General features: G+C 33.3%; 3 protein-coding genes across 5 annotated transcripts in view; 2 read left to right on the top strand and 1 right to left on the bottom strand.

The window, feature by feature from the left end:
• The first annotated feature begins 1 nt into the window (after position 1).
• LOC143204703 (T-complex protein 11-like protein 1) lies at positions 2–4,568 on the top strand. 2 transcript variants are annotated; one of them, XM_076417428.1, is made up of 10 exons: positions 153–445; positions 526–561; positions 704–977; positions 1,126–1,269; positions 3,076–3,195; positions 3,324–3,447; positions 3,509–3,656; positions 3,715–3,955; positions 4,015–4,144; positions 4,200–4,568. In XM_076417428.1, exons 1-10 carry the CDS (start codon positions 333–335, stop codon positions 4,409–4,411), a joined length of 1,542 nt encoding a protein of 513 aa, XP_076273543.1. In that variant the 5' UTR covers positions 153–332; the 3' UTR covers positions 4,412–4,568. The 2 variants fall into 2 exon arrangements, with proteins under 2 accessions (XP_076273545.1, XP_076273543.1); XM_076417430.1 differs by lacking the exon at positions 526–561 and having other exon boundaries at positions 2–445.
• Positions 4,569–5,704: 1,136 nt separating this feature from the next.
• Positions 5,705–11,312, bottom strand: Gdi (GDP dissociation inhibitor). Its single transcript, XM_076417431.1, has 5 exons — positions 10,851–11,312; positions 10,373–10,727; positions 10,014–10,144; positions 9,821–9,958; positions 5,705–7,117 (listed from the first exon to the last, which is right to left on the bottom strand). Exons 1-5 carry the CDS (start codon positions 11,199–11,201, stop codon positions 6,761–6,763), a joined length of 1,332 nt encoding a protein of 443 aa, XP_076273546.1. The 5' UTR covers positions 11,202–11,312; the 3' UTR covers positions 5,705–6,760.
• A 460-nt stretch (positions 11,313–11,772) lies between these two features.
• Positions 11,773–12,748, top strand: part of LOC143204705 (phospholipid-transporting ATPase VD) — a 36,984-nt gene continuing 36,008 nt past the window's right edge. For both annotated transcript variants that reach the window (XM_076417433.1, XM_076417432.1), the window contains exons 1-2: positions 11,773–11,923; positions 12,195–12,478. In XM_076417433.1, coding sequence (XP_076273548.1) covers positions 12,205–12,478 — 274 coding nt within the window. In that variant the 5' untranslated portion in view covers positions 11,773–11,923; positions 12,195–12,204. The remainder of the gene's footprint in view (positions 11,924–12,194; positions 12,479–12,748) is intronic.

The raw sequence follows: 12,748 nt of genomic DNA on the forward strand, positions 1-12,748 counted from the left end.
TAAACAAAATCAGCTGTTCATCACAAAGGAATGACGTTTCGTTTTCATTAAAATGTAATTTTCAATCAAAATTTTTAGTGAAAGAGAAAGCTACGACCGCAGAAACAATCACAACTCGTCACCTAAGATATATCACTTACATAAAAGTTTTACTGACGAAACGATTCTCATACGGAGAAGTAATTTTAAACGTTAAGCAACACCTCTCTCTGCGTTTCTTTGTGCTATTTTATTCCACAGTTTGTTTGTAACGAAAATAGTATCCCGACCTCAATCTGTATTCTCGGTTGCGCCAAACTTAATGTACAGTATTGTAACACTTTTTGATTAAGATGAATAATGAAAAAAGCCAACCTCAAGAGGCTGGGGGCTCCAGAAACCGAACCATCAGTGAATGCTCTTATACAAGTGATGATGGACCAGCATCTGGATTCACTGGAAGAAGGTATGTTTTTATCTTTAACATCAACACATATGTATATTATTTAAGTAGTGTAAGTTTAAAAATCTCAATTATTATTGCAGATTTTTGAATAATTGTAAATTTTCAATTGATTCAAGGTATGTTAGAGTTACCTGATTAAAATATAGTTTTGAAGTTTAGTTGTTCTTGGGTTTATTTGTTTTGTTTCCTTTGCTATACTAATATAACTTAATGGCTAAAACATTTTAATGTGTAATATATGTAAAATTTATATTCAAGACAAAGAACAACATCTCAAACTTTCATGGTTGCAAGTGGCTTAACTGCAGCATCTCCTCCAAAGTTTGTTTCGTTAGAGGAAATAATGCAGGCAGCCAATGGTATGAGGGACATGAATCTTGTTCATCAGATAGTGGTCGATGAGAATTTTCGACTTGAAAAGGCTGATCCCGAACCAAATACCGTTCAGAAGGTCATCAAGGACACCATGCACAAAGCCTTCTGGGATGTCCTTAAGGAACAACTAGCGGAAGATCCTCCAAACTATAATCAGGTATTTTTACGTGAAATATACGTATTGAAAACGTGACTCACGAGACACACAAAAAGGTCTGACATTGAGACCACCTTGTCTACCATACATGGAGAGAACAAGGTTGGTTCATTCACACATCTGACAATGGTTTGTTTTTGTTTTGCAGGCTTTTGTTCTTTTGGAGGAAATAAAACAGTGCCTGTTTGATTTGTTGTTGCCGCAGCACACGAAAATTCGGCAGCAAATATCCGAGGTGTTGGATATCGATCTGATAAGGCAGCAAGCAGAGAAAGGCATCTTAGATTTTAGTGTATGTTATTAAGTGTTATGAATTATTTGATGCGTGAAGAGGCAATCCCCGTTTTCAAAGTTTAAATTTAGCCTCTTCAAAATAACATCCAATGAAATGAAGATCTTTTATTAGCAAAATAATAACTTTTTGCAAAAGTAATACACAAATTCGTCCTTAAAAGTAAAAATAAGTCTTAATCTTGAAATAACAGTCACATGGAGAAATGCTTGGAAAATATGGTGGTTGCTGTAAAGCCAAGTACAGTAATTATTAGTGAGCCGCCTAAAGGTTATCCAAGTTTTTAAGGTTCTTTTTAAGTAACTTATTGGTCAACAAGTAAGAACAACTTATTACAAAAATAATATAAATATTTAAATTTGAAAATAAAGATCAATCTCAGTTTTAAGATTTTCTTCCAAATTGAATCGTGTAGTAGCCAAAACGATAGATAAAGACGAAATTAAATAACAATCACACTGATAATTATCTGGACTATGTAGTGTATGTGGCATTTCCATTCAGTTCTGTCCGGGCGCTGTGTTGAGTGCATTACCTCAATTTTTATACCCACAGATTTGTGAGTTAATTTAGCGGTCACTAAATTGTCATAATATTATTTTCTAAAATAACTTATATACTTATAGATCTATTTTTGGATATTGTTCATTAACCTGTTAGTTTGCCTTGTTTTAACTACGTTATTACTTGGTCGTTGTTATCAATAATGTTAAAAAACGTCTAGTAGGCTATCGTTATTCTTCCATCAATTTTTCTCAATTGTTTGTTATTCTTTTCATGACATTTCATATATTCACTTATTTGTAACACGTCAAATATACAATTGAATATTCGTTACCCTTTAACTTCCATAAGCCTCTTGATTTTTGACAAACTTTAGATGAAGGATCTTTTTACCTGACAATAGGGTATTACAGGTTTCCATTGCCATTATTAAATCAAGGGAACCTATATCTAGCCGATATCATCAGCGATAATAACAGGTCAATTGAAAAGTCCCCGGCCTGACACATAGATGGCACTACTAGAATTAAATCCATGTTTTTTAGTTAGCCCTAACCCTCAAAAGATGCGTGTTTAAATTTGACAGCTGTCGGATCATTAGTTTGTGAATTATAGCATTTTGAGTGAAGTAACTTTTGTTATTGTAAAAAAATGGATAAAAAAGAATTTCGCGTATTGATAATATATTGTTTTTTGAACGGAAAAAATACAGTTGAAGCAAAAACTTGGCTTAATGCTGAGTTTCCGGATACTGCCACAGGAAAATCAACCATCAAGGATTGGTATGCTAAGTTTAGACGTGGTCAAATGAGCACCGAAAACAAAAGCAAAAGAGGTTGTTACCGATGAAAACATTTAAAAAATCCACAAAATGATTTTGAATGATTCGCAGCAGTGTTTGAAGGAAGAGAAAGTGCTGCTTCACTAAGACAATTCGCCGTGTCAAAAATCCATGAATTGGGCTTCGAATTGCTTCCTCATCCACCGTATTCTCCAGATCTGGCCCCCAGCGACTATTTCCTGTTGTCAGATCTCAAAAGAATGCTCGCTCGAAATTTTCGCCGAATGAAGAGGTGATCGGAGAAATGACAAATCGTACTACAAAATTGGTATCAAAAAGTTGGAGGGTCGTTATAATCAGTGTATCACCCTTGAAGGGAATTATGTTAAATAAAAAAAATAATTTTGACAAAAAAAGGTGTTTTACTATGGTAGGCCGGGGACTACTCAATTAACCTGTTATCACCGTTACTTTTAACTATTTTTTTACTTAGTTAATATTTATATGCAATTATTTTTTAGTATTATGCCCAATACGTGATTTCCATCATGGCGAAAATGTGCGCCCAAGTGCGTGACGACAAAATCGAAGAACTGAGGCAAGCCACCGATATAATCGAAGTGTACAAGGGAATCTTAGAAGTAGGTATTCTAGGTATTCGCAAAACTAGTTGACCGCCATCGTCATTTTCCATCAAGTACTCGAAGTTTAACCGGGACAGAAATGGTCGGAAACTTTCTTTAAACCACTCATATCGCCATTTTTGTAGACCCTGGAGCTGATGCAGCTCGATATGGCCAATTTCACCCTGCAAATCATCAGGCCTGACATCATCAAAAACAGCGTCGAGTTAGAGCGGCAGAAATTCGCCAAATATTTGTCCATCCAACCGGGTAACGTCCCTCAATACATTTTTTCGGATCCGAATGATTCCTGCACGTGTACACTTTTCAGATGGCCTCCAATATACCCGGAAATGGTTGTTGAACCAGGTTAAAACCGACGAGTCCGTTCCCGGCAACGTCGACTACGAGAAGTTCATCACGACCTGTTCCAAGAAGGCGTTCACCATGGCCTGCCTGGATCTGATCGATTGGGATAGGTTTCTAATTTCCCTATTCGAAATTCGTCAATGTCTCGTTATAGAATGAGTTTTTCAGGTCACAACCGTATCCGGAAACCTTCATTCTCGACGAGGAACGACTCTACGATCTACAGATCCGCGCTTATCGTTTAATAGCGGCTTCAACGATTTTGCTGGTTACTTTGAGTAACTCTAGTCCCAACCTACAAACACTGAACGTGTTCAAGCAGTCTCTGAAGGATCATATAATGATTCTTACACAGAACATTAAAAACGACAAGGAACTGAATGAAATATTACCCAACGTCGCAGAACAGGTATCTTGATCGATATTGTTCGGAAAAATCGTTGGGGCCAGCAACATTTTTGATTACAGGTTGTAAATGACGTAAAGGAAGCTCAGAACAAGTACGACCTGCAAGAACTTACACCTGCAAAGGAAAATACTTTCAGAGAAGTCATTTTAGACATCGGAAAGGAAGATAACAAGATAAGGAGCATCGTCAGTCAGTATCATTTTATTTAGATCAAAGTTCTATAGCGTTAATGCTGTTGTTCCAGAACAACGCGTAAAAGATTTCTTTCTGGACATCCTGGAATCAGCCACAGCGGCGCCACAAAAAGTACCCACCGGCCTGAACGCTTTCCAGAGAGAATTGACTGGAATAGCCGGACAGCTGCTCAGAATTGTCTCCCATAACAGCACGGTGTTTTGCATTTACTACTACGATATTATAGCAGCAGAACTACCCAAACCTTCCGGAGCTAATTGATTGTTCTTAATTTAATTTATTATACATACTGATACTATTAACCGATTAAAAATATGTATTTTTAAACTAGATATATATAATGCAAACTAATTTTATATGATGGAATATCTAGATGAATCTAACAATTTGTAAAATACATTAAAATATTTTTTAAACAGTTGGTCGTTTTTATTATTAACATTAAAAGAGAACGTCCAGTAGGCTCTTGTATTTATTCAACCGTTTCGCCTAATTTTAGTAACGTTTCTTATATACCATTCTTCAAACTTGTCAGACATAAATGGCAAGGGGATGATTCGTAGTACAAACTAGAACATGTGTCTATTATACTTTTATAAGGTGATAACATCTTTCATTTTGTGAATTAACCTTATTAATACCGTATACGGCGCCATTATAAAACAACAAAATTATGTTTTAATTGACAGGTACTATTTGCAAATAGTAAATATTGACATTTTTAGATTGAAGCATATTGTCATGGTTTTCAGGATTTATTTTATGAAACATTTTAAAACATCTATAAAACTATAATCCCCCGTTTATTTGAAATATTTCTAGATGTCAGTTAAGTTAACGCGATAATCATAAGCCTATCCTAAACAATTGAAAACTGTTATTTTAATTGAATTTATTATACATACCCATACAATAAATCGATTAAATGCATGTGATTTATCTAGATATAGACGTAAATTAATGCATTTTGTAATGAAATCTGAAATATCTAACGAGACCTAACAACTTATGGGGTACAATAAAATATTTTTAAAAGCATTTATCGACCTGTCACTCATTACATTATTCTTTTAGTGATGTCCCATTTACGTACATCCTAGTTTATTCGAATAATGTTTACACGTCATTATAAACGTTGTTTTAATTGACTGTCACTATTTATCGAGCAAGTATATTGACATTTTTTAATTCAAAACATCTGTTATGGGTCTCTGCTACACTTTCAAAATTTCGTAAAACATTACTTGCGGTTATGTTTTCGCAAGTAATAAAACAATAACCACTGTTTATTTTAGCTTTTCGATATAACTATGCCAGACAATTGAAATTTGTTCATCCTTATAAGCCTACTAGATTGCGTAGTTAATTTTGGGTTTGGAGATACTGTTTTAATAACGTAACATTTGAAATGGTATTTTTTTTAAAACCGCGTAAAAAATTAAACCCATTCTCTTCGCAACCGGTTCGGAATAAATCCTAATGCGGGAAAAATAAATTCGAGGACAGTATCGATTTTAGGTGTGGGGGGGGGGGGCAATAAAAACACTGAGAATCTACCTTTTTAAAAGTTTATTTGATTTTCACAGTAAATAAGATTGTTTCAAATTTTACAAAGTAATAAAAAATGCTGCATATCCACAATTACAGGGAGTGCTTAAGCCCGTAGGTATTATAAATAATTAAAACACATTTTTCTTGAATAGCGAACTTATTTGGCTTGATAGTAATAATTAAGACACCGCTACCAATTTTAACAAAACAAAAAAAAACAAACAGAACGGGACCATCTGCGCTATGTTAAACATAGGGAAATAATTTTAAAAAAAGATACAACAAAAAGGGGGGATTTCCGTTGATCACAAAAAATATCACCGTTTGGGGGAGAAGAACGTAAAATGGGAACTAGATTTCTTTCTTTATTCTAAAATACAGAGGGTCCTTGAAGGTAATAATAACATCATTTAGGATTATAATAGTAGGTGCTTAATAGTATATTAACGATTTAATCACAATTATACATATAAATAATGGTTTTTTGTATGACAATTACAGATAAATTTCTTATTAAATCATACATGCATATCTACCTTATCTATGTAGCCAATAACTGCAAAAAACATGAACCAAAACATGTTTTCCTTTAATGAAACTCCTTCCTGCAAAAGCCTAAAAATCAAGCTTCCACGTTTAGTTTTTCTGCTTTGAATTATTTTTTTGGTATTTTTTCGACGTTTTTGTTCAAACCTAGACACAGCAAATACCTTTTAAGTGGGAAAAAGTATTCCTATGATATAGATTAATTCTCTCTACCTATATTCAATTCACCATTCTTTCACCGACTTAAAATGAAACTATATATATGTATAAGGGGAAGGGGAGGAGAGGGGTGCCAGCGGCGGGTTCTTATGAATTAGCACGGATGACGGGGACGATGAAACCTCATTACTGGTTATTCTCCGCGAGAATGGTAAATCTAAGCGAAACTAAGGGGAATTTAAGCTCACAAGAAGAGTTGGTTGGGTGGTTGAACTTCGCAAGAATAGGGGAAACGTAGTAAAAAAAGGGGACGAACTATAAAAAAAATTAGGACGACGCGCTTAGACCTCGAACCTACTGCTCTTCGTCTCCCAGTTCGTGCTTGATCTTCGAGAAGTCGAACTCCTCGCCGGTGCCCCGCTTGAAGATGTCCAGCACGTCCAGGCAGGTGGTCTCGAAGTGGGTGGTGGCGTCGTACGACTGCGAGATGAAGATCTGCGACTCGAGCCCCAGGTCGGTGGGCTCGTAGTAGTCGTACACGGAGACGAACTTCTGGCGGATGGGGCCGAGCAGGTCCAGGCCCGGCTTGATCTCCTGCTCGGGGGTCTCGGTCTCGACCGTGGTCGATACCATGGCGATGAACCAACCTTTGGCCGCTACTTGGTGGGTGTAACTTACTAAGGAAACGTATATGTCGGAATTGCGGCCGACCTGTAACAAATACGAGACATTAAATTAAATGATGATACAAAAGTACTTATCTGGAGCATGATGCTTGAATGTATAGTCTATCTAAAGTAGCAGTGAACTCACGTCATCCAGATGTATAATATATTGCCTATTGTAATTTGTAAATTCGTTTTAATACCAGTCATTTTATTCCAGTTAAAAAGAGACACAATGCTGCCTGATACGTTCGAACATGTAACCGTCAAAATTCATCAAAACAACGGTTATAAACCGACAACCTTTGTTATGGCGCTTTAGTTGTTTTAATAAATTCCAAATCGCTGCTTAATATTTATGATTACTCTGCTTGAAAGTGTCGAGGCCAAATAAATAGTCAGTCACAAACATATTGTCAATTCTATTCAGGATAATTAAAATATAAACACAATTTAATACAATTAATTCAGAGATAATTGTATGGAAAGTATCCATAGAAAACTTAGGGATATGCAGCTCTTTGAAGGATATAAGTAATCGCTTGAAACACTATTGACAATGATTGGACAAGAAAACACAGCAATGAAGAAAACAAGAACTAAACATGAAAAACTAAATATGCTCTCAAATGAAAGAAAAATACATTACTTGGATGTACAATTGTTAATAAGACGGATTAGGATTCTAGGAGATACTATACGTGGCTTGGAAAAGAGTTCAATGCAAATATAATAAAATAACTGTAACCTACAAACTACTGTCGCTGTATAATTAATTGTAGTTTAACTCCTTCGAATTTTAAAATAAATTATATTGTATAATATTTTTGTTTCATTATTTTATTTATTTTAGGATGTTGTTATATGTAGAAGGTAAAATAAATTAAAATATTAAAGATAATGCGGCAACATTGCAACGTTTTGACGTCCTAAACTGAGATGACGTGAGTTCACTGCTACTATCGTTTCTCTACATAAAATAACGTAACAGTTTTTCATTTAGTTTTATTCAGTACCGGTCTCAAAATTGCACTTATTTCGTTTAATTTGAGGAAATCTGCTGCCGAAGTTCTCAGAATCTTATGGTGATGCTATTCCGCCATGTCGCAACTGTCGGTTTTGGTTTAACTGATTCAAAGGTCATGATTTGAATCTCAATTCAATTTTTATGCAAGACTTATTGGACGAAAACCCTATTCAAACTCTCAAGGAAGTGTCAGAGAGCCTAGCTATCGATGTATCAATTGTTTCCAGACGTTTACATGCGATGGAAACGAACCAGAAGGAGCGACTATCAAATTGACTGAAAATGCCGAACAAGTGCTAAAACGGATCGATTATTGGATCGCTGCCAAAGCAACATGGTTCTTACGAATACGATCCGATATTTTTTATAGTGAAACAACTATCAGGATACATGTAAGCACTTAATATATACCATGAGATTGAGTATGGTAAAGTTACTGTGTATTTTCGATAACATTATTCTTCAGAGATAATTAGAAAGAATTAAAAACCAGTTATATTCGCTAAAATCAAATTATTTTTTCTGTAATGTAGTTTTTGATTTAAAATCAGATAAAATAATAGTTCAGCAATTCGCCAGAGTTTAATTTTATGCATCGCAATAAAGGTGAGAATAAAATATTTTGACGTGGTTTATTTTTAATAAAAAGTACTCCTGACAACCCTAGTTATAGGTGTGGTGTGCTAATTTGGAGCAAAGGCAGAACATATTTTATTTTCCGGCATAATAAATGACATATTTCATTTCGTAATATAGAATATTATATGAAATGATTATAAGAGGTCTTTTGGATTAACATATATTTGATAAAACGTCGTGAAACATTCCACATTCTTTTATCAAATAAGTAATATCGAAATATATCGATTTTAACGATCGAATTATGACGTTATAATAGAAGACAAGGAGATGAAAATGAAGATAGAAAAATAATACATAAACATGTTTTATTTTAGATAAACTTGCTAAAACTTGTTGAAAATATAAGTGAGTTGAAGAGAAATACGTAATGTATTTTTTTTTAATTATATTATTTATTTTTGTTTTTCTTTAATAATATTTACTACTATATTATGGTATACATTAAAATAATAAGTATACATACCGTATCTAATATTCAGGGGTATAATTCCTATATATAAATACAATTCAGGCAATCTGACAACAGTGCGAATTGAATACAAACTTGATATATATTTAGGAATGGTGGAATGATAATTTTAATAGAATAAATTAGTGATGATGCAAAAATTAATATAGTACATTAATTAGTTTTAAAATATGATTAAGAAATTTAGTAATTTTTTATTCCTAGAAATTTTTAACTTTCACTGGTTTAATTGAATTTTGTCAATTTTAACATAATTTGAAGTCTCATATATATTTCCTATAAGTACAATTCCTATAATCTGGCAACAGCGCAAATAGAATATAGAATTAAAATACCTTGGTTTGATGCAATCCTAATTTGATTTAAATGAATTAGTAATTATATAAAATATTGATATAGTATTTTAATTTGTTTTAATAACTAATTAACAAACTTAGTCATTTTTTATTCTTAAAAATATTAACTGATTTAATTTCCTCATATATAATAATAATACAAGCGATCTGGCAACAGTAGCTGAGATATACTTTTAAAGTATATTTTGGTGTCGCATCCACCATATACAACGGTGGGAGCAATCGTTTGTCAGTAATCAATATCAATCAACGTACCTGTTTTTGTGGAATGATAATTTGAGTAGAAAGGGCATCCTTGGTATTGGCTATCGGATGATCCAGTAAACAGATACAGCGGATCACCTTTCCCGATTTTTTAACACGGTCCGATACATATGACGGATCACAATAGACCTGTATGAATCAAATAATTTAAAAAAAAACAATATAGATTATATGCATAATCTACCTGTTTGCACTTGGCAATTTCAGTTCCAGAACGGACGCCCACAACTTTACCACCTTCTCCAAGGACAATCTCGTCAATTGGCTTGTCTAGCATGTATGTACCTCCATAGATGGCAGACAATCGAGCGAAACCTTGAAAAAAAGAAATTGTAACTATATAACGTAATATTAACACCAAGTTTCATAAATCCTACTTTCAATTCACTGAACTTAGGTAATTAATTGTAATAGTGGTTTAATTAAGTTGATGCCACGGCAAACCGATTTTTTAATGAAAGCAAAAAATATCCGTTCTTTAACATTTAACAGTTACTTCAACCTACATACTTATAGAAATATTCATTCTAATTTAACACTTACCTTGTGGTAACTCTCCCAAACCATACATCGGATAAAGATATGGAGATTTTCCATATCTGGCTAGCGAATCGGAGTACAACTTGATTCTCTTAATAGTTTCAATTGCCGGACTATTTAAATATTCATCATCTCGGTACAGGGCAAGGGCGTGTCCGGTGAAATCTTGAGTATTCTTATCCAAACCGAATTTTTCGTACAGAGCAGTCATATTTTGGGTCCTAGCATCAAAATCCTTCCATGTTTTTGGATCTTCCTCCAAGAAATCTTGGACGTAGATTAGAAAACTGCGGAAACGCCGTTTCTCGAACATTCCCATCAGGTCTGAGGCGAGGGCTTCCTTTTGATCTACTGGAACCTAGTTATATTAAAGAAATTGATTGAATAAATTATAAAGACAAAGAAATTATTTAGGAAATGTCAAACAATTAAATAAAAATCACTTTAGGAAGATATAATATATAAAAGAATAATATATTACCTTAGCGATTTTACCTCCTTTGTACACATAACTCCCTTCAACACTTTTGAACTCCAAATACCTAGTAACACCAGTGTGTATTAAGAGTTTCACAAGAGATCCATTGGCCATTAGAAATTTCGGTATCAAATCCACGTTCCAGTCTCTACCTCTTCCGTAACTTTCATCTGGGGCTGGAGCTCCAAATTTCGTGAAAAGTTCTTCTAATGGACAGATTGAGGCGGATTCTCCTCCATAGTATTTGTTCCGGTCAACATGTAAAACTTTTTTCCCCGATACCGAGAGCATTCCACTGAGAATGCATTCTTTTAAGCCGGTGCCCAAAACAATTGCATCATATTCTTCATCCATAATGGAAGTTGAGTAATTTCTTCGGGAATGTTAACTAAAAAAATCTATTGATAAAATGGGAACAAGACGGTTTATCGAAGTGGATACGTCAGAACGTCACTACTATTTGCCAGGTTGGCAACATAACGGTACCAATAATACTATAAAAAAAGACAAAAAAATTCTAAAACAGATGGAAGCTTTATATCTTCTAATTACATATATTTAGAACTATATTTTACAATTACTTTACAGATAATGAGGTAAAACATATATTTAATACATTTATTTTAGTTTTTTCCAAATGCCGTATGACGTCATAACGTTATATTAACTTTATTAGTATAATTGAGTTAGAAATTTACAGTAACTTAAAGATTTATATTATTTCTAATATTAATTAATAATTAATAACGATGCAATAAAAACAAAACGTTGTAACCAAACTCAATATATTTTACAAGTATATATTGGGTACACTGATTTTTTAAACTAGATAGAGAGAACAAAATCCCTAGATTGAAACAAATCATTGCGACGACTCGCCAAACTCTTGACGACGTTGTCAAAAAGTATTATAAAAAAAAGAAACAGTTGGGATTTGTATTGGAAGTGGAAGCTTGTTTTTGTGATTGTGTCAAAAGTTATGCCATGTATTTTTGAGACGTTTATGAATTTAGATGCATTAATTAATTACATTGTCAAAAATAATTATAATATAAAGAAAAGTTATGAAACAAAAGGTAAATATTCAAAAATTTTTAGTCTGTTATTAACTTAGATTTAGAAGGGAATTTCAATGTGAATTCTATCAAGGATTTATCTTTCTCTGTGGGAGGTTGTGTGTTTATTTAATAAAATTAACTAAAAAAAATTATAATGTTAACTATTTTTATAAGTATTTTATCATATGAAATTGTAACTATACAATTAAAAGTTTTACAAAATGTTGAATCGAATTTTTACAAGAATTTTGTGCTTTGAATAGTAAGTATATGTGTTTATTTTTTTCAGATTAACGACAATGTCGAATTTTACTGCCGGAACAGATAGAACAAATCATGGTGTTCCAGAAACACCACATCAATCACAAAGTATTGCTCCAATGCCTACTTCTGGTAATGTAAATATTGGTGGCACCACCTATACCTTCCCTGATGTTACAGTAGCATCAGTTGGAGGTATTAGATTACCAAATCAACCTAGAGGCCACTTGAGAAGTGTTAGTCATGGGGGTAGTTCAAATTTAGCAGCAGGTAGCAATTCTGCTGGTATTGTAGGAAGGTCGGCACTGAAAGGTAAGTACAACATACAAAGGATTTGTTTAAATTAATGTTCTTTCAGTCATGAGATAACAATAGCTTCTAAATAAGTTGCTTAATTTATTAAGTTTTATTATTTTGAACTTTTAATGATTTAATTATTTTTTATTGCACAAAGACATCACATTTTTTTTGTCATTTAGACAAAATTAATTTTGTCTAATTAAAAATCAACAGCAATGTTTTCAAGGTTCTTTAGATGAATGTCATATCATTAAAAAAGTGCTATCTTGTTTTGTTGAAATG

Source organism: Rhynchophorus ferrugineus, unplaced genomic scaffold (assembly GCF_030347505.1).
Source record: "Rhynchophorus ferrugineus isolate W39M unplaced genomic scaffold, kcgeb_rfMv2 rfM11, whole genome shotgun sequence".
NCBI classification, from domain to species: Eukaryota; Metazoa; Arthropoda; class Insecta; order Coleoptera; family Curculionidae; genus Rhynchophorus; species Rhynchophorus ferrugineus.

What these genes read in the sequence shown, in the direction of transcription:
- LOC143204703 (XM_076417428.1), top strand. Translation starts at nt 333, where the DNA reads ATGAATAATGAAAAAAGCCAACCTCAAGAGGCTGGGGGCTCCAGAAAC. An exon ending in AAGGCATCTTAGATTTTAGT is followed by an intron (nt 1,270 to 3,075) that starts GTATGTTATTAA and finishes ATTATTTTTTAG; the next exon opens with TATTATGCCCAATACGTGAT. An exon ending in ATATTTGTCCATCCAACCGG is followed by an intron (nt 3,448 to 3,508) that starts GTAACGTCCCTC and finishes TACACTTTTCAG; the next exon opens with ATGGCCTCCAATATACCCGG.
- Gdi (XM_076417431.1), bottom strand. Translation starts at nt 11,201, where the DNA reads ATGGATGAAGAATATGATGCAATTGTTTTGGGCACCGGCTTAAAAGAA. An exon ending in AAATTGCCAAGTGCAAACAG is followed by an intron (nt 9,959 to 10,013) that starts GTAGATTATGCA and finishes TGATTCATACAG; the next exon opens with GTCTATTGTGATCCGTCATA. An exon ending in TTATCATTCCACAAAAACAG is followed by an intron (nt 7,118 to 9,820) that starts GTACGTTGATTG and finishes TATTTGTTACAG; the next exon opens with GTCGGCCGCAATTCCGACAT.